The 20,218-nt window shown below is 51.3% G+C and overlaps 2 protein-coding genes across 3 annotated transcripts in view; both read left to right on the plus strand.

Moving 5' to 3' along the window:
• Positions 1-160: 160 nt before the first annotated feature.
• On the plus strand, positions 161-18,705 carry LOC120763707 (homeobox protein Hox-D3). Its single transcript, XM_040087218.2, has 5 exons — positions 161-961; positions 4,125-4,374; positions 10,996-11,020; positions 15,175-15,676; positions 16,948-18,705. The coding sequence occupies exons 1-5, from the start codon at positions 562-564 to the stop codon at positions 17,205-17,207; spliced, it is 1,437 nt and encodes a 478-aa protein (XP_039943152.2). The 5' UTR covers positions 161-561; the 3' UTR covers positions 17,208-18,705.
• HOXB3 (homeobox B3) overlaps positions 7,664-20,218 on the plus strand; it is a 60,390-nt gene continuing 47,835 nt past the window's right edge. For both annotated transcript variants that reach the window (XM_040087208.1, XM_040087212.1), the window contains exon 1: positions 7,664-7,991. The gene's annotated coding sequence lies outside the window, so the exon portion shown is untranslated. The remainder of the gene's footprint in view (positions 7,992-20,218) is intronic.

The raw sequence follows: 20,218 nt of genomic DNA on the forward strand, positions 1-20,218 counted from the left end.
GTCAAGGGGGAGGGAATTACGGACAGTCTGCTGAAAAAGTATCTCGGAGCCGAGGAAATGGTGCAAAGGAGGGAAATTTAGACGGGATCAATAAAGGGATAAATAGAGCTCCCTTCCCTTTCCTCCAGCAGAGAGAGACCGAGAGAGCCTCTCTGGTTTATCAGCAACGTGCTCCTAACCCCCTCCCCTTTCTTATTTCTTCCTTTTTTTATTTATTCCCCCCCCCCCTCCTCTTTCTCCCTCGCTCTGAGCTGAAAACTGATTACAGGTTGCTTATCGGCTCCAGCACAAATTTCACCCCTTCCAGCAGAGCTCGTGCGGGGTTTTATACGGCATCAATTATTTATCATATTTTATAAATCCAGGCGCACAGTCCCGTGCCCCCGAGGAGGGGGCGGGCGGCGATTGGCGCCGGCGCAGCCACGTGCCCGCGCGTCACCGGGGCCGGGAGGAAAAAGGCTCCTTTTTGGTGTAAATCTGGACTCTAATTCCGTAATATATCACGGTACCTCGTAAAACCGACACTAAAACGTCCCGACCTACAAATCACCCGGCCAAATTATGAGTTCATTGTATTATGCGAATGCTTTATTTTCTAAATATCAAGCCGCAAGTTCGGTTTTCCCATCCGGAGTCTTTCCCGAGCAAACTTCTTGCGCTTTCGCCTCCAACACCCAGCGAGCGGGCTATGGGGCCGGATCCACGCCTCCCTTCGCCGCTTCCATGCCCGGGCTCTACCCCGGCGGCGGCTCCGTGCACCCCCAGCCCCCCAGCGTGTACTCCTCGGGCTACGGCCTGGAGCCCGGCTCCTTCAACATGCACTGTTCCCCCTTCGAGCAAAACCTCTCCATGATGTGCCCGGGAGACGCCTCCAAGCAGAGCTGCGGCAAAGCGGAGCAGCGGGACTCGGATTTGCAGGGCGACAGCAACTTCCGTATCTACCCCTGGATGAGGAGCACAGGTAAGAGCCCGGGGAGGGAGCGGGGGCTCGGGAGGAGCGGGAGGAGGAGGAGGAGGAGGGGAGGGGGCTCTGGGGGTGGGGGGAGTGTGAATTATTTGCTGGCGTGCGCGGGGGGTGGCGGAGGAGGAGGAGGATGGGTTGAAGGGGGGGGGGGGATCGTCCCCAACTCCTTTCGTGACGTTTCACTGAAAAGAGAAGGGGAGGGGGGCGAGAGCCGCACACCCCCAGCCTCCCCCCGTAACGCCGGCCATAAAGCCGGCCATAAAGCCATCCTCTTAGCTTTAAATATTTATCGGGGCTGTGTCTGTTTGTCTCAGAGGGGACAGACGGGGCCGCAGGAATCGCGGCCGGCCCCTTCTTCCCCTCCTGTATTTATTTACGGCTGTGCGGATGGAGAGATGGGCTCGGGAGGGTGAAACTCTTGATGGGAGGTGCTTTGAGGGCTCGGGCTGTTTTCTTTGAGGCGGCCAAAGCCTCATTCGGGAGCCCCTCGCGGTGTCCCGAGCTCTGCCGCGGCAGGAACAGCAGAGCATCGTTCCCTGCTCCGGGAAAAATCCCGGTCCCCAGGCGGTGACAGCCCGGCCGGGATCGGGAGGGAGGGAGGGATGGAGGGATGGATGGAGGGATGGATGGAGGGATGGATGGAGGGATGGATGGATGAAGGCAGAGACACCTTCTGTCCCAAAACCTTCGGGAAAAGCACTTTTGGGGCGTCCTGCAGGAGCTGGGGGGCTTCCGGGGGCGGCCCCACTCAGGGTCACCCTGGCTCCGCACATGTCACAAACCTCGGGGCTGCCTTCAGCGCCTGACGCGCTCCTTCTCCGGGCATTAACGTCAATTAACAATTAATAAATATCCTTTTCCCCCTCGTGGGAGTGGTCCCGCGGCGACCCCGCTCCCCTCGGGCCGCCCGGAGAGCTCCGGGGTCGGGCAGGGCGCTCCCCCAGCCCGGAGCCACCGGTTCCGTGTCCCTGGTCACTCGTGGGGCTGTTCAGTGGCCCTGGTCACTGGTTGGGCCCCGTGGTCACTTCTGCGGATATTCAGCGTCCGTGGTCACTCCTGGGGCTGATCACAGTGTTCGTGGTCACTTCTGGGGCTGGTCACAGCGTCCGTGGTCACTCCTGGGGCCCCATGGTCACTTCTGGGGCTGGTCACAGTGTCCGTGGTCACTCCTGGGGTCCTGGGGCCCCGTGGTCACTCCTGGGGTTGGTCACAGTGTTCGTGGTCACTCCTGGAGTTGGTCACAGTGTCCGTGGTCACTCCTGTGGCTCTTCAGTATCCATGGTCACTCGTAGGACCCCGTGGTCACTCCTGGGGCTGTCCACAGTGTCCCTGGTCATTCGTGGGGCCCCGTGGTCACTCGTGCGGCTCCTCACCCTCGTGGGACGCCGAGGAGAGGGAGGAAGGTGCTGCTGGAGCGGGGCGGGGGGGGAGAAGGCGTGAGCTCTGCTCCTTTTGCAGCCTCCAGCTCGCGGCTCGAGGGCATCAGCCCCTCTCTCGGGGGGAAAGATCCGGGAGAAGCTCGCTGGGAGAGCTCGGGGCAGCGCGGGGAGGAAGAGAGGAAGGGAGGAAGGGAGGAAGGGCAGCGGCGCGGCCGGCGCTGCAGCGCGGTTTGTGCCGGCAGGAGCTACCCTCACACTCATCCGGCGGTCAGGTCTTTCCATTACCTGCTCCATAATTCATCCGCTTTTACAGTTGATTTATCAAAGACCAAACATTTCTGGTCGTAAACACTTCATCTCTGCTTTTATCTGACTTCAGATTTAGGGAGCCCCCCGCACTCTCTCCTCTTTCAGCCGGTGACGCTGCGAGGACCAGCGCCGGAGAGGCTCTGGAAAGAGAGCGAACCTCAAAAAAAACCCCAACACAAACCCCCAAAACCTGGATGTTCTGGGATCAGCTGAGCCTAAAAGCAGAAAAACTAGATTTGGGGCTTAAAAACGGGGGTGCCACCCCCTCCACCCCCCTTTGCTGCCCGTTCCTGGTGCCCAGGGTGCGATCCCACCGCTGGAATTTCATCCACGAGCAGAGATAGAGTTGTCATCCCCATTCAGCAGCGGTTTATGGCTCTCCCCTCGGCGGATTTTACAACCCGCATTCCACGACCTGCGCATTTTTACTTCACAGCTTAGGCCAGGGCTGGTTTGCCTTTTTTTTTTAAAATTTATTTATTTTTTACTTTATTTTTTTAATTTTTTTTTCATTCTCCGTTTAATGACTGGATCTTTTATTCTTAGGGAAAAAAAAAAAAAAAGAAAAAAGAAAAAAAAAAAAGGAAGAAAGAGGGTTGAGTTTGTGGGGAGAAAAAAAAGGGAGAAGGAGAAGAGGTGGAATGTGTGGAGGAGAGGCCGAGGGCTGCTGCTCTGGTTCCACCCTAAATCCGCACAGAATTCACACCGAAGGCACGGGGACCAGACTGTAGAACAATAATTCCCAATCAGGAATCCAGGAAATGTCGGGTGGAGGGGAAAATCAGGAGCTGGGCCCTCTCCAACCCCCTGGCAGGCGCCCGGAGGGGGTGGCGATGGCAGCTGAGGCTCTTCCCATCTTCACACCCCAAAAAAGAGCAGCTTGGAAGGGGACAGGAGCCCCCCCGAGAGCCTCGGAAGTCCCCGAAGTGCCCCAAAACATCCCCTGGAATGATTCAGACCATCCCACACCTTCCAGGCCAACGTCCCGATGACAGCTTGAGGAGAGGACGAAGACTGGGATTTGTGCAGACAGCAGATGTCTCTGATTCTGTCTCCGCACTGATATCCCCCCAAAACATCCCTAATTTGTGGTGTCTGGATGAAAATCGAGGCAGGAACTCTGGCCGGGGCTGGGAGGGCAGGAAACTTTGTGAAACTTTGTTGCTCGCTCCGAGACGCCGCCGGCGGGACAAAATAAAAACAAAACACCGAGACGAGGGGAAATTAAAGCTGGGCTGGTTGGCGGGGGCTGCAAACCCCCTGGGCGAGGTGGGGAAAGCCTCGAGAGGAGGGAAAATCCTCCAAATTAAAGGAAATATTGGCCCAGGTCGTGCAGGGTTTTGCCGCCGGTGGGAGCGCAAAGGAGCAGCCCTTGGCCCGCGCTACAAAAGGAGGCAAAAAACCCCCGAATTAAATCCCCCCAGACACCTCCCAGACCCCCGGGCTGACCCAAATCTGCATTTATTTGGCAGGAACGGACAGAAAGCGCGGCCGGCAGACCTACACCAGGTACCAGACGCTGGAGCTGGAGAAGGAATTCCACTACAACCGGTACCTGACGAGGAGGAGGCGCATCGAGATCGCCCACGCGCTGTGCCTGACCGAGCGCCAGATCAAAATCTGGTTCCAGAACCGCCGCATGAAGTGGAAAAAGGAAAACAAAACCGCCTGCCCCGGCTCCAGCGGCCAGGAAAAGCCAGAGGCCGAGGAGGACGAGGAGGAGTGAAGAGGGGAGAGAGGTGGATGCAGGAAACGAGAGGAGAAAAATGCAGGGGGAAACACAAAAGAACACATGATGGAAAAAAGAAAAAAAAAAAGACTATATATAAAAATAAATGATAAGCGCATAAATAATTAAACCCCTAGGAGTGATGCGTTGTGTTTCATGACACTGAGAAAAAAATACTACCTATATTAAAGTCTCTCTTTTTTTTGTTGTTGGTCGTTTTGTTTTTTTTTTTCTTTCTTTTTGTACAATAGAATATCTACCTATTAAATGTGGCTTTAGAGTCAGGATAGACACATTTTTTTCTATGTGAGCCTCCCTCTAGCACAGTAATTTGTAAAAGCTCCGTTTGTACTTCGCTGTGTACTCTCTCTTCTTTTTTGGGGGGTGGTGGGTTTGAAGTAACGTGGTCGTGTTTAGCACCTTTAATTTAGAAAATGTGACCCGAAAGCCTGAATGCAAATTACATTTAGCGCGTAGAGTCCTGTACATAATATGAATTATTATTCCTCCTTCCTCCCTGCAACCTCTGTGGTTCTTTTCTCCTTGCGATGCTCTTTTGTCTGTGGATATTTTTACCTTCGTTGTTGGAGCCTCTGCGGGAGGGAGGGGGGGAAAGGGGCGGAAAAAAATAGAAAAAAGAAGAGGAATTAATATTGTGCTACGTCAAATGTTGTATATCAAAGTAGCAAATTATTTAATGGCGGCACGTTGCTCTTTTTTTTTGTTGTTGTTATTATTAATTATTATTATTATTATTATTTCCTTCGTCTGTGATTATTATTCTTCGAAATAAAAAGGAGATCTCCGATAACCCGCAGCGCGTTGGGTGCCTTCCTCTTTCGGCTTATTAAAAACAACTCAACTGGGGGGGGGGGGGGGCTGGCTTTGAAATAACTGTGATGAAATATCCTTTTGCCCCGATTTGTCACCTAAATTTCTCTCCTTTTCTTTGGGGCAGCCAAACCATTCAAGGTATTGGTGATTTTTCAGTAGATTTGGCGAATATCCTGAGAAATAATTGGTTTTCGGGGCTCTGGAGGCGTGGGCTGGGCTCTCTCCCCTCTCTCCCTCTGTGGTTGCGCTGGAATCATTTCTGAGGAAGGGAAAAGACAGGAAAAAAAAAAAGAAAAAAAAAAGAGAGAGAGAAATTCAAAGAACCCAAAATCGCCCCAAAACGATCTTTCCGCTCCTCGCTTTAATTCTCTCCTCGCAGCCAATTTGCTCCAACCCGATCCATTCCGCCGCGCCTTTGGCCATTTTATTTATTTATTATTTTCTTTTTAAGGTTCTCCCTCCTCCCTTCAATTGCTTTACTGCGGACTGGAACTCTTTCATTAGCACCGAATAACGCCGAGCATCAAAGCGCGCATAAAATAAATTAAAGCAATTAAACGCGGAGAAGAAGGAGGAGAAGAAGAAGAAAAAGAAGAAGGAGAAAAAAATTAAAAAAAAAAATCAACAAGGCAAAACAAAAGGAGAGGAAATTTGAGCGCTTGCGCCTCTGCCCCTCCCCGCCCGGTTTGTTGGTTTATTTATTGATTTCCACCGCGCGCGAAGGCGCGGAGGCTCCGCGGGAGTTTACGCCACGAGCTGGGCAGGATGCAGAGGGCAGGGAATTAGAAATAAATAAAGAATAATTTTAAAATTAAAAATAAATAAATAACCCACAAAATAATAATAATTAAAAAAAAAAAAAAAGAAAAACCACCGAAAACAAATCCCCAAAACGCCCAAATAAACCCAGAAGTCGCCAGCTCAGGGGGGCTCTGGAAGGACTTGGCGGTGGCCGCTCCGCACCTTCCCCTTCCTCCCCTCCGCGCCTCGCTCCTTTTCCACCTCCCACCACCCCCAGATGATTCCTCGGGCAGGGGTTTTGGGGTTTTTCCCCCCAAAATCAGGCGCCACGCCAGGGATCTGCGCGCCCCCAGATTCGCTGCCCCAGTTCTGGAAATCCCGTTCGCAGAGGGCTCAGCCAGCCCGGCTTTTCCTCCCCGAAATTCCCATTTGGAGGGGAAAACCGAGGCAAAATCCAGGGGGAAAATTCCCTTCTTTATTTATTTTTTTTTTCCCCCCTCGCTGCAGCGCGGGGTGCAGAGCGAGGCTGAGGAGGGGGTGGGGTAGGGGTGGGGGGAATAAATAAAAAAAATTGGAAGATATTCCAGAAATTTCCCTCCCCTCTGCCGCTCCTGGACCGCAGCGGCTCGGCCGGAGCTGCCCCCCCGCTCCGGGCCGGACCTCTGCCCCGGGGGGGCGAGCGGGAATTCAGGCGAATTCCAAGGAAAAAAGGCGAAGAGAGGCTTTCACGGGCCCAGGGATGAGCGGTGGGGTGGCCAGGGCACCCCAAAATCCCTCCCCGGGCCGCCGCGGGGACACGGCGGGGACAGGGCGGGGTCCCGGGGGGGTTCGGCCGCGGAGAGCCCCCCAAGCACCGAGCCCCGGCATCGCCGCCTCCGGCAGCGCTTTTCTCTTCTTGCCTTTATTTCAACCCCCAAAACCTCCTGGTTGCCCCTTGCAGCCTAAAAGATGACAATCGTGACCCAAAATAAAAGGGAAAGGAGCCCGAACTGGCGGCGAACCCCACTGTTTTACTGTGCAGTTCCCCCACTGAAATCCAAACCTCCAGCCCTTTATTCTGGGGGGGTTATTGTTCGGAATATGAGGCGTTATCCCATTTTTTTCCTCCCCAGCGATCCCCCCTTATCCAAGCCAGGGGTGGGGTGGGGGGGGCTGGAAAAAAAAAAAAATCCCCGACCCCCTTTTTTGAAATTTTTTTCCTTTAAATTTTCTTTTTTAGGGGAAAAAAAAAAAAAAAAGAAAAAAAAGATGGCGGCTAAGAAAAAGACTGCTGTTAAACCGGTCATGAAGAAATGCAATAAATTCCTTGTTGTTTTATGAAAATTTACAACTTTGTGATAGAACTTTATGAGTGGCTGGGTTCTGGGATTGGCCAGAGCCGGTCATGTGGACTGCTAACCGTGAACATGAACTTTTTATTATTTCCCATGTGGTTATATTGCACCATTCTTCTGTCCGCTGCACCTTGGGTCGGATCAGTGTCCTCTATAGGGCTCTCGCCCTCTCTTTACATTTTTTTACTTTTGTGTATAAGCTCGGCAGGGCTAAAGCAGGGCAGAGGGGAGGGGGGGGGCCGCCTCAACGCGCACCCACACGCACCCCTGGGCACCCACCTCCGCCCCCGCGCGCCTAGACAGACACTTAGCGACATTTTTAATTTTTTTTTTTTTTAATTATTACCATAATTTTTTCCACTATTTTTTTTCTGGTATTTTTTAGATTTTCTAATTTTTTTTTTTTTTTTTAAATCCCACTCTCCCCCCCCCCCCCTCACTTCACCCATTTTTTTTTGGGGGGGGGGTCTCAGTAATAATGGAAGGGCAGAGGGGATTCTGCGCCGGGAGTGGTTTTTGCAGAGGGGGAAGTTGCTCCCTTTTCCGGGCAAGTGACAGAAACACGCGAGAAGCCCTCAGGAGCCAGAGAGGCGATGGACGGCTCTCAGGTTGGGACAATATTTCTCAGCCAACAGATAAGCGAAGGCTTATCTCTCCTTCCCCAAAATTCACACCCATGCCACAGAAATGGACGTCAAAAGGTAAGGGAAGAATACGTTTCTCTTCATTTATTATTATATATATAAAGATATATATATATATATAATTTTTTTAATCAATGAAATGTCTTTGTCAAGATGCTTTTTTTTTTTTTTTCCTGTTTCATCTCCTGCCCGGGGAGGAGGTGGTGGCGGGGAGGACGAAAAAAGGGTGGGGTGATGGAGAAGGGAGGAATTCGAGGCTTTGGAAATCTGTTGAGGCGATAATTTCACCGGAAAATTAAAAAAAAAAAAAAAAAAAAGAATTAAAAATAGCTGATCTTAGAGGTGAGGAAAAGAGAGGAGGGCGAGAGAAATAAAGGTGGAAGGAAAGGGGAAAGAAAATAAGAATTCTAGAGGAAAGGAAGAAATAATTAAAGGAAAAAATGAAAAAGAGAAGGAGGAAAGAAAAGGGGGAGGCAGGAACAGAGGAAAAATCAAGAAAAGTAATAGGAAATAGGGAGAAAAACCGAAATAACGGAGTCGGGGGGATAAAAACGAAGCCTTGTAAGGTCACCTGGAGACAGCAGGCGTGCAGGGAAGGCTTTGCAGCAGCTCGCTGGCGGAGGGCTTTAGGCGCTGCCTTTAAAAAACACCGAGCCCTTTGTGGGCAGTTGTCGCGTTTTATTTTGTTCGGGGTTTTTTTTTTTTTTCTTTCTTTTTTTTTTTTTTTTTTCCCTCCCCCTCTCAGAATCTCGTGCCAGTTTCCTCGTCTTCGGGCGAGCCCGGGGATTTGGCCAAGTTTCCGCGGGAGCCGGTTGGGTTTTGCGCTGCTCCCCGGGGTCGTTAGGATGTGTGGGTGGATTCCTCGAGGAGAGGGCAGCACGAGGAAATCTGGAAATTGGCGTTTTTTAAAAAATGAGACAAAACAACACAACCACAACAACCGAAAAAAACCACCCCCAACAACCCAAACAAAAAAGGAGGGGGAAGAGGGGAGGGAAAAAAAAAAAAAAAAAAAAAAAGGAGGAGAGGGGGAAAAAAAAAAGAAAAGAAACCAACCCAGAGCGCAGCGCTCTCATTTGTAAATTTTTTTTCTTTCTCCTCAACTCCCAAATGAAACTGACGTTGGGAAGCAATAAAGCTCCTTGGATTTTAATTGCGTTCTGCAGCGCTAACGGGGCTTTTATGCTCGGGTTTCATCCCCACGGTGCGGCGGGGATTCTCCACGCCGGGTTCTGCGCGAATCCCTGGCTCCTTCCACACCCGAACCTCGCTTTCCTTTAAGGGAAATATTTATCGGGAGGTGATGTCGGTTTGAATCTCGTCTATTTTATTTTAATATTTCCCCTCGATGTTTCGAGGGTGGGTTTTGAAGTGTTTGTGTTAATCGCTGCCGTTACGAGGTGATTGTTAAATAAGATCACGAGAGAGCGAGATGGGGTAAGAGCAGATTCATTACTCGAGCATAAACCATTTTATGACGTGACGATTTATCTCATCCGAGCCCACCGCGCCGGAATACTGTGTGCGAGGGGGCAAACGATCGCGAGCCTCGCCGGTAATAAACAGAAAGACATTTTTAAAAGCTATTTCATCCCGAACCTGTTACATTTTTCATCAATCACGGGGCGAAGGGGTTGAAAAAAAAAAAAAAAAAAAAAAAAGATGCGGGTTCAACCTCCTGCTATCCCTTTCCCCCTCCCCGATATTTTCCCTGTGTTTCTTCCCTCCTATACAAATAATTTAACGCCAAAACCTCGCTTTTATCCCGATTCTCCCACTCCGCGCGTGGGCAACCACTTGTGGAAGGGTTTTTTTTTGTTGTTGTTGTTTTTTTTAACCATTCCCGGGGGCCAGCCAGACGCCTCACGCTGGGGGAGGGGGCGGTTTGGGGGTGTCCCCCGCTGCCCCCCGTGCCCACCCCGCGCGCTCATTTTGGGAGAAGGGAGCGGAGCCTCCCCCGGGGCCGGCGCTCGCCCATTCCCCGCCGTCTGCTGCCATCTACCGTCGGCGGCGGCGGCCCGCGGCTCCCGGGGGGTCCCGGGGGGTCCCGGGGGGGTCCGGGGGGGCCCGGGGGGGGGTCCCGAGGGGCTCCCCGAGCCCCCAGCCCCCTCCCCGCCGGTCCCCGCCCGGCCTGGCTCGGGATGGGAGCGCGGCTCTCACCTCCACCTGACACCCGGGGGCTTCGCTCCGGGCGTTCCCGCCTCCGAGCGGCTGGAAATACAAATTCGGGAGGTTCGGAGCGCCCCCGAGGAGTTTTCCCACCTAAACATCCCCCAGGAGTCCCGAATCGCTGGGCGTCGCGTCCCTCGGGGCGCGCAGGTCCCGCGGATGCTGCGGAGTCGGGGAATGGCGACGGGAGGAGCGAGGCCGGAGCGGGCCCGGAGGTGGCTGCGGCAGCTCATCATTAAAAAGAAAAATAGTGGGAGGGGGGGGAAAAAAAGAGAAAAGAAAAAAAAAATAGAGAAAAAGACTAAAATGAAAGGATATAAAATGAAATCAAAGGGAATAAAACGGGATGAAATGGAATAAGATGGAATGAAATGGAATAAAATAAAAGGCAGTGGAGCTTTGATCCCTCTCTGCCTGGCTGTGGCCACTCGGGGCTCTGGCCGGGAGGGGTCCGGGGGGGCTTGAGGTGGTTGCTGGGGACAGGGGCAGAGCAGGGGTCACTTTTAAGTTACTGTAGGCTCTGGAGGGACAATGCGTGCCTGTTATTTTAAAAGGTTCCTCTCGCCCTCCCTCCCTCCCGCTCGTTTTCTCCCTTCTCGTTTTCTCCTTGTGCCACGCAGTTTCCTGGCAACTGGTCTGGAATAATTCGGGGGGGGGGGGGTTGTCCCCCCCGAAACTGCCGCGCTGGGAGACTCTGGGGTGGCGGGGGAAACTGGAGAAAAAAAAATTAAAAGAAAAAAGGAGAGGGAAGAGAAAAGTTTCTCTCTTTTGAGCAGCACCAGCCGTGATTGACTTGTTCCATGCTGTAATTCGGCATTACACCAGACCCGTCTCGCCTTTCCCCCTCCCTGCTCTCCCCACACCGTTTCATCCCCCTCTCTCCCCTCCCCAGGAGTGTTTTCGGCGGAAATTTTCGGGTCTGAGCGCATTTGGGTTCCCTCGATGTCCCCTTCTCCCTCTGCTCCCCCTCCTTCCCCCCCTCACTCCTTTTTTTTATTATTATTATTTTCTTGTTAATAATTAGCCGCACTCCTTAATGGAACAATGGTAGATTATTATTGCTTCTTTTCAAAGCTGCCATTAACAAGGTTATTACGCACTGCACGGGAAGTCAGGTAAATTAAACTTAAATTGCTGGAAATTAAGTTTCAGGCGGTTTTGCGCCGGGAGACAGGGGATTATTTTATTTTTTCTTAACACCTTCGGGGGTCATTGTTGTAAATGCTCCGAGCCTGCAGCTCGGGTTTATTTTCCGAGGCGATTTTGGGTGTGCAGGAGCGTTACAGGGCTGGCTCGGGCTGCTGCCAATGGTTTTTCTGTGTCTGGGTTCCAAGAACAAGGAGGTTTTTCAACTGTTCTCGTGCTCTTGGCTTGACTTTATGGCCGCAATAAGTCCCTCGGTGGGGGAAACCCCCGCTGTGTTCTCACTTCAGAAGGGTCGGGAATTCCAGCTCCCCGTGAAAAAAAAAGGGAAAAAAAGGGAAAAAAAAAAAAAAAGAGAGTTTCATTTTTTATTGGAACCAACTGCACTGAACTTTTTTTTCTTTTTTAATTTTTTTTCCGCCACCGAGTCCTGAGCGGCTCCAGCTTTCGCACAAGCCACGCTCTGTTCTGCTGGCCTGGTGAAATATTTGGGTGTTGTTTTAATCCCCTCATCTCTCCTTGCTCTGCTGGGGCTGCTGGCCAGAAAGCGAAACAAAACAAAACAAAACAAAAAACCTAAAAAGACCAGAGAACTTGTCCATACCCTAAATACTTCTCTTTATCTTTATTTATGCCCCGACGCTTGAGCGATGCCTGTCGGGAGGGGAAAGCCGCAGTTGGATCTGTTATTGCACCTTCTGGTGCCTCCCCGCTTTATTGCCCCTTCTCGGCAGACCTCGCGCCTGCTTTGGGGGTTTGTGTTCTTGGAGGGGACCAGGCCAAAATCTGATTAAAGACGAGCCCTCGAAGCCCGGGTTGACTTCAGGGCTACTGTCTGAGCCGAGCTGGGGCGGCGGAGGCGTCCAAAACAAACAAATAAATGAATACATATCGGCCAAATCCGCCTCAGATTTCCTAGGGAGCTCTCCAGGCGGCCGTGGAAGGGCTCCGCCAACGAGGCGGCGGTTCGGATCCTCAATTCCATCCCTAAAACCCTCGGAACAGGGAATAGAAACCACCCCTGCGCCGGGCGCTCAGTTCTGGGAGATTTAGTGCGCTTTAAGACCTCTGCTCGTATTTAAATGTATCATAGGTGGCAAATCAATTACACCGCGGGCCTGACCCTCGGGAAGATGAAAACTATGACAGGCTTTGGGGGCTTTGGTGGGGTTTGGATTTTTTTTTTTCCCACCTTGGGAATCAAGTTTTCCTCTTTTCCTGCCCCCGTAACCATTGGTAGGGTCGAGCTCTTGAAAGATTTTTTTTATTATTTTATTTCCAGAGATGTCAGCAAAGCACAATTAGAAAGCGGCCAGCTTCAATTAGTGCGTTTTTAATTTTCTTTTAAAAGCCAGATCGTCCAAACTCTGCAAAGAGCCTGTTTCAACCACAAATTATTATAACGAGCGGCCGCCGTGAGATTTTTTTCTTTTTCTTTGTGCTTTCCCAAACTATTTCGAGGGATTTATTTGCAGAGCAATCGCCAGGAGAGGCGGAAAAACACGAGCCCAAACATTTTTTTCCGGCAGATTGTGCTGTTCCTGGCGGGCTGGGCTATCAGGACATCCCCATCTCTCTGCCCAAAGAATTTGCATGCGGGGCTGCTCGCGCCTGATAATCGCCGCGTTTTAGAGCCACAAAAATTGCGTAACTCATCATCTGGATGAACTGCTGGGCTCCCGCGAAGCTGTTCAGCCTCTCAGCCCAGAGGTTTTGTTGGTTTTTTTCCCCCCTCTTTTTTATCCTCCTTCTTCTATACTCATGGTTCCCTCTCCCTCTCTCTCTCTTTTTTTTTTTTTTTAATTTTATTTCCCCCCCCTTTTTTTTTCCCTTTTTTTTTTGTCCCCCCCCCCGCGAGTTTGGGTCCATTCCGCGCACAAAGGGGAAACTCTGCAAGAACAAATCTAAGAGATATCGGCCAGGGGCGGTGGGGGCGGCGGCGGATGGAAAACCACTTCCTCTGCGTGTTATTTCCTTGAATTCTGCGGATTGCGTGGCGGCCCGAGATGTTCCTCGCAGCCGTGGCATGGAACAATCTTGGCCTGGCTGCTGTAAACACGATGTTTGAAATAAATTAGCTGGTAATAAGACCCCGCTTTTCGGAGGCACTTGAGGCGCTGGCAAGAGGCAGCCGCGCTGGCAGCTCCGCCGCCGCCGAGGAAGATGTGTAATTCTAGATTTGTGGCGCCCACAATTCACAGATTTCGAGGTATTTCAGCCCCCAACAGACAGATGGCTACAAATTCGGACAGGAAACAACCCCTTGATAAAAGGCCGCTGATCGGGTGGATGGTGCTGGGGTTAATTTAGGTGGGTTTTCTTTTCCTTTTTTTTTTTTTTTTTTTTTTCCCTCGGCCGTGCCTTTCTGCTGCTGTGACTGTGATTTCCCCCCTTGAAAAGCCAAAAAAATAAATTAAAAAAAAAAAAAAAAGGAGGGCCCAGAAAAGCTTCAACCTCACCTTGAGCCAGCGAGGAGCTCAGGGGGGGATGCGCAGGTAGAGGTGAGCGAGGAAACCCGAGCGAGGCAAAAAAAAAAAAAAAAAAAAAAAAAAAAGCAGAGTGAAGCGGAGCTTTCAGGGTGACCGAGACTTTCAGTGCTACCCTTTTGTCGGGGTTTAAATCGGCAAAATTCGGTGTTTGGTGGTGGGGACGGGCTGGAAGCGGGGGGCGCGGACCCTGAGCACCTCCGGCCCCGCGGCAGCTCCGGCTCCGCTCTCCTCACCCCCCCGCAGCCCCCGGGCCGGTAACGATCGATAAACTCCGCTTTTCGCCCCAATCCAGGGCTCTCTTTTAGCCATAAAAGGTGGGGCGTGGGTCTGGTATTAACAAAAAAACGCAAGAGGGCACAATGCGGTGCCGGCCACCGGAGGAGCGCGGGGTTCAGCCAAGGGAGGACGGAAATATTCCCATTTTCCCCCATTTATCTCCCGAAACGCGGAGCTTTTGCGGCACCGAGGAAAAAGTGGGAAGATGCGGTGGAGGCAGAGCGAAGGTCGGGTCGGAGCTTTTCGGAGCGGGGAGTGCTAATTGACGGTAATTAGTCCAGTGAAGTTGTCAAAACCGATTTCTCCTCGCGGAGCCAACCCAACCCTGCCACGGCCGCGGGGTCTCCTCCTTTGGCAAACTTCTCACAAAAAAAAACTTTTAATTTCCCGGTTTTCGGCCCTTTTCCCACCCTGTCTCATTGAACCCCGCGCGGAGCACTCGGACACCTCAGGACGATCCGCAAGCGCCAGGGGTTAAAGTTTGGCGAGCCCGAATAATTAACTTTTTTTTTTTTTCCCCCTTTTTTTTCCTCCCCCTTTTCCTTCCCCCGCTCCGCACGGTTCCAGCGGGTGTCCGCGCGCGTTTTATGGGTGTAAATATCAGGATTTAGGCGCTCGCACCGCCATCCGCGCCGACGGGCGCTCCGCACCCCCGCGCCGAGCTCCGGGGGAGGGAGGAAGAGGGGAGGAGGAGGAGGAGGAGGGGGAGGAGAAGGAGGAGGAGGAGGGGGGGACGGGACGACCACACGTTTATTTATTTATGAAGCTCGCAGCGCGCCGGGAGAAGGCTTCTTTGGGCAGATATTATATATTTGGTTAAGGGGGTGCCTTTCTGTTGTTTAAAAGGGAGGGAAGAAGGGGGGTGGCCGGTTTGTTCTTGGGGGTCCCTGGTGCAATCTCGGCTCCTCATGGGTGCTATTTTGCAACCTCAGGCGCCTGCTATTGGTCAGCCCGTGATCAGATGGTTGTATTTCCTTGTGTCCCTCGCTGGCACCACGCCATCTCCCTTCAGCTAAAACCCAATCTCCGATATACCACTAATAGCTAAACCACTTGGACTATAAAACACAACAAATCATAAAGCCCGGGCAAAAAGTACGGCAAAAAAAACAACAAAAAAAAACAAAACAAAACAAAACCCAAAAATTAAAAAAAAAAAAAAAGCCAACAACAACAAAAAAAAAACCAAACCAACCAAACCACCCCAAAACGGGGGGGAATCTCCTTGTCTCCCTCTCCGTGTCTCCTTTCCGATGAGTTCTTATTTTGTCAACTCGACCTTCCCGGTGAGCCTGGCGGCGGGGCAGGAGCCCTTCCTGGGACAGCTCCCGCTGTACCCCTCGGGCTACGCGGATCCTTTGAGGCACTACCCCAGCACCTATGGAGCCACGGGCGTGCAGGAGAAGGGATACTCCTCCTCTCCCTACTACCAGCAGAGCAACGCAGCGTTCGGCGGCCGCGGCTCCGCCTGTGACTATGGGCCCGGCGGGTTTTTCAGGGAGAAGGACCCTGCGTGCGCCCCTCCCAGCCTGGACGAGGTGCCCTTCGCCCCCGAGCCGCGCAAGTCGGACTGCGCGCAGAGCAAAAGTGTGTTCGGAGAGAGCGAGGAGCAAAAGTGTTCCGCGCCGGTTTACCCCTGGATGCAGCGGATGAACTCTTGCAATAGTGAGTTTACTCTTTTACAGAAATAAATACATCAATCTCCTCCCCCCCTCTCTTATTTGTTAGCGCCGGGGAGAGAGAGAGCGAGCGAGCGAGCGAGCGAGGGAAGCAGGAGGAAGGTTCCCACTTTTAGAGCCCAAACTTCCAGCGGGGGAAAACTTGGGCGACGTGAGAGGCTCCAGGCACGCTCCAAAACTTCCCACCGCTCCGAGATTTTTCTCCCCCTCCACCCCAAGCTGGAAACTTTTAAACCCCAAAACTCCATTTCTGCCCCCCTCCCTCCCTTTTTACCTCCCCCACTTTTATTTTTCTTTTCTTTTTTTTTTTTTTTTTTTTTCGGTGCCACATTCCAGTTTGCGTGTCACTCAGCTACAGCGATTTGTCTCTGTCTGTGCCCCACACGCGCAGGGAGATATCTTTTCTAAATCAGATCTGGATGACTTTACACACACAGCCCCGAGCCGCACCCCCGCGCAGCTCCCCCTCTCTCTCTCTCTCTGTCCCCGAGCCGGAGTTAAATGTTATAAAAAGTGTTTAAATGCTTGTAGGGAGACGGTTGCATTTTTAATGTTGCTCGCACTTAATGAAAAGTCTGCCTGGGGAGGATTTTCCTGATTTTTCTTCCCCCCCCACCCCCTCTGTGATATATGACTTCTTTAAGTGCTGTTTCCTCAATCAGAATTATAACAATAATAAAAGAAAGGGGAAAAAAAAAAAAAAAAAAAGATAAGTGAGGGGGGAAGAAAAATAATAAAAGAGTCGCTGCTCTCCTCGCCCGTGTTTAGATGCATTTGATGCCTTTTAAGTCCCAAATTGATGTCCATTAGCGCGGGGACATAAAGTGTTGTGTCCTCTTTAATGCGGACTTTGGGCAGATCGATTCACTTCATTATTGCTTAAATGCCCCGATCTATTACGGCTCGCCGGCAGGGTGGAAAGCAGCGCGGGCGGGCTCGGGGAAGGCAGGGGGGGTTTGGGAACACCTTGCGATGATTCCTCATCCCGGAATGAGATGGATCTCGCCCTGCCTCTCTCTCGCCCCCCCAGCCCGGCTTTAACCCCCGCTGCCCGGCCGCGGGACGCTCCGAGCGCTCCCGGCTCCTCCCGGAGCTGCCCCAAAGCTTGGGGAAGGCGCAGCCCCCTCCTCACCACCCCAAAATTCCACCTCGCCTTTCCCCATTCTTCCCCCCCCCCCTTATTTCCCCCTCTCTCCGGTTGTTTCCTATTTTTTTGGTGATTTTTTTGTTTGTTTTGTTCTTCTGCGGGTGTCGCAGGTTCTTCCTTCGGGCCCAGCGGCCGCCGAGGCCGGCAGACCTACACCCGCTACCAGACGCTGGAGCTGGAGAAGGAATTCCACTTCAACCGCTACCTGACCCGGCGGCGCCGCATCGAGATCGCGCACTCGCTGTGCCTGACGGAGCGGCAGATCAAAATCTGGTTCCAGAACCGCCGCATGAAGTGGAAAAAAGAGAACAAACTGCTCAACTCCTCGCAGCTCAGCGCGGAGGAGGAGGAGGAGAAAGCGGCTGAGTGAACACACACACGCACACGCACACACACACACACACACAAAAAAGGGGGGGGAGGATTGAAAAGGTGTTATTTAAAACGAGCAAAAAGCGACGAGAAAACGACAAAAAAATTAAATTTAGGGAGGGAGGGAGTGTGAGAGGATGAGGGGGTGTGCGCTGGCTGTGAGGGAAAACCCGCGCCTTGGTGGGACAAGCCCTCTGCAGCAGCGGCGACAGCCACAAAGTTTGGGCCACCAACGCCCTGAACTCGAGTTCCCAATGATTTTGTCCAGAAACAAACAAACAAACATAAAAACACCGCGCACACACACACAAAAATCAGGCTTCTGGTCGCGTCTTGAGTATTTTTCCCTTCCCACACTTCCCTTTCCCTCCCTCTCCACTCCCCACCCCCCCTACACAAAATGGAATAATAATAATAATAATTAAAAAGTGAAGAGATGGGGAGAGCGAGAAGGAGGGAAAGAAAGGGAAAGAAAGGGAAAGAGAAAAAAAAGGGGTGGGGGGGAGGAAAAAAAAAAGAAAAAAAAAAAGGACTCCTAGCCGTGTTTCTACCCTTGGTGTCACTGTTAGTAATCTGCTAACTCTTGTATTTAATGGAAGTGCTGCAATATATGTCATTTGGGGTGTTTATTGTCCTAATTTTGTAAAAATGTTTCATGCACGGTTGATATAAGTTGGGTGGTTTGGTTTTTTTTTTAAATTTTCCTCTTTTTAATTTTTTTTCTCCTCCTTTGGTAAATTAATCAAGCCCTGGGGTTCTTTGTAATTAGTTTTTGGGATGGGATTTTGGTGGGTTTTGTTTTTTTTTTTTTTTTATTATTATTATTTTTAAAAGGAAAAATCTACTGAAAGAACGAGTACTACCTACAAGGCTGGAAAAAAAAAAAAAAAAGTTTTAAAAAAAGGAAGCAACAACGACAGAAAGTTCTATTTTATTAATTTTTTTGTACGTGTTGTGTTTTGGAGTTTGTCTTAGGTATGAACATGGAATTCTCTAATAAAAGCCAAGTCTTCGATCTCACCCGCACACCCCTTCCCCTGTCATTATTAGCGCTGGTTTGATGCCGATTTTTCCCTTTTCCAGGGGGATTCTTGAGGAGCAGAGCGTTGAAAAGGAGATTTCTTTGCTCCGCTCTGGGTGACAATGTCTCCTAAGCTGCCAGGACAAGCAACCCCGAGCGCACGGAAGTTACAGTGGACAGATAAATCTGATTTTCCCCCTTTTTTTATTTCCGTCCTAATCTTAAATGGAAGCCCTTTCACCAGCAGAATTTCCTGGCTGACATTTCTGCCTCCAGCCTTGCGCTCTCTCTCTCTCTCTCTCTTTTTTTTTTTTTTTTTCCCTTTTTTTATTGTTACAGTACAAAGAGTTATGACGAAACGCCGTCCCATCTCCATAATAAATCAAGGAAACGGGCAAAACTACGCCCTCATTTATCCACCGAAGATACCTAACATTTGCCCAGCATCTTTCAAACATCTGCTCCCTCGCTCTGCGCCCCCGAATCAAAGCGAAATGTGGCGGAAAAAAAAAAAAAATTTAAAAAAAAAAAAACAACCCAGATTTCCAGGGAATTTACCCCCTGGAAAAAAAAAAAAAAAAAAAATATATATATATATATATATATATATATATATATATATTCTCAGAGCCAGGAGAATGAGCGTCCATTTAAACTGGGAGAGGGGGAAAAAAAGGGGAAAAAATCCAAATGGAGCTCTTTGGAAAGGGCAGAATTTTGTTTTCTCTTGCGAGCGTCGCCAGTGGCTCCTCGGCTGGGCTGGGGATGGGACGGGGAAGGTTTCGTGCTCCTCGCCGAGGAATTTCCTGCGGAATACCCAACTTTTCCCCGCGTTTCGGGGCGATGGAATGAAAGGAGAGGCTTTTTCTTTATGTTCCCGGGGATCTGGGTCTGGGAACGCGGCCGAATTGGGGAAAAGGCGAGGAGGGAGCATCTCCCATCCCCAGCAGAAGCCCCTCGGTGGGAGCGCGTCCCCCCCGCGCCACGAGCCGGTTTTTAATGTCAGTCACTTTTAAAATCAATTCATGCAGAAGCTTCACAGCTGTAGGACATTTACTATTATTGCCACGCTTTTCATTGCCCGTAATTATTATAATTATATGTCACTTTCAATATGGCGCATAATTCCCAATGAGTTGCAGGCAAGCACAAGAAATTCCTGAACTGCCTTGGAAGGAAAAGGAGGAAAAAAAAAAAAAAAAAAAAGGAAGGAGAGAGGCAGAGAGAAGGAGACAGAGAAAAGAGAAGAATGAGAGAGGAAAGAAAGAAAGAAAGAAAAAATAATAAAGTAATGTCCGAGGAAGCTCAGCTCTTTCCCAACGCTTTTCCCAGTTTCAGAGCGCTTTTGCTCCCCAAATATTCCTTGCAGGTCAACAATTGGGAAGGAAAAACCACAAGGCTCAGAGAGGACGTGGAAATGAACGGGAACACCCTAAAAGCGACGCTACCAGCCGTTCCCACCAGCCGGATTTTGCCTCTTTTTCCTTTCTCCCATCCATTTTCCCCCCAGGGTGGGGTGGTTTTTTTTTTTTCGCCCCCCTCCAGAACGAAGGTGCGAGCTCTTGGCTGCCTCCGAGAGAAGCGAAGCCGCCTCGACTGACGGCGCAGAAACCACCCCAAAATCAACGCGCAGCTCCTTCCGACTCCGGACACCCCGCAGAGGCCGCCCGGAACCTCACCCCGAACTTCTCCCGGCGCTCTCGCCCCACAACGCCACGAGCCCCAGGCTCCTCCAGGAGCGCCCCGAGCCCCGCGGGACGCGCCGCGCCCTCTCCTCGCTCCCACCGCGAGTTGTACCATTTTAAAAAAAAAAAAAAAAAAAAAGGGAACACCGAAGGGAAGCGAAGTGGGGGCCAAGAGGAATTTTTGGGGTGGGGGTCGGGTGGTGCCCCCCCCACCCTCACCCCCCCCCCGTTGCGGTGCGGCGGCGCGGCCGGCAGGTGGCGCGCTCCGCCCAGGCGGGGGGCGATGGCGGCGGCGGATTTGGG

This window comes from Hirundo rustica, chromosome 27 (assembly GCF_015227805.2).
Source record: "Hirundo rustica isolate bHirRus1 chromosome 27, bHirRus1.pri.v3, whole genome shotgun sequence".
In the NCBI taxonomy this organism is placed as follows: domain Eukaryota; kingdom Metazoa; phylum Chordata; class Aves; order Passeriformes; family Hirundinidae; genus Hirundo; species Hirundo rustica.

What these genes read in the sequence shown, in the direction of transcription:
- LOC120763707 (XM_040087218.2), top strand. Translation starts at nt 562, where the DNA reads ATGAGTTCATTGTATTATGCGAATGCTTTATTTTCTAAATATCAAGCC. An exon ending in GCCGAGGAGGACGAGGAGGA is followed by an intron (nt 4,375 to 10,995) that starts GTGAAGAGGGGA and finishes TCCCCTCCCCAG; the next exon opens with GAGTGTTTTCGGCGGAAATT. An exon ending in TTTTCGGCGGAAATTTTCGG is followed by an intron (nt 11,021 to 15,174) that starts GTCTGAGCGCAT and finishes AAAAAAAAAAAA; the next exon opens with GCCAACAACAACAAAAAAAA.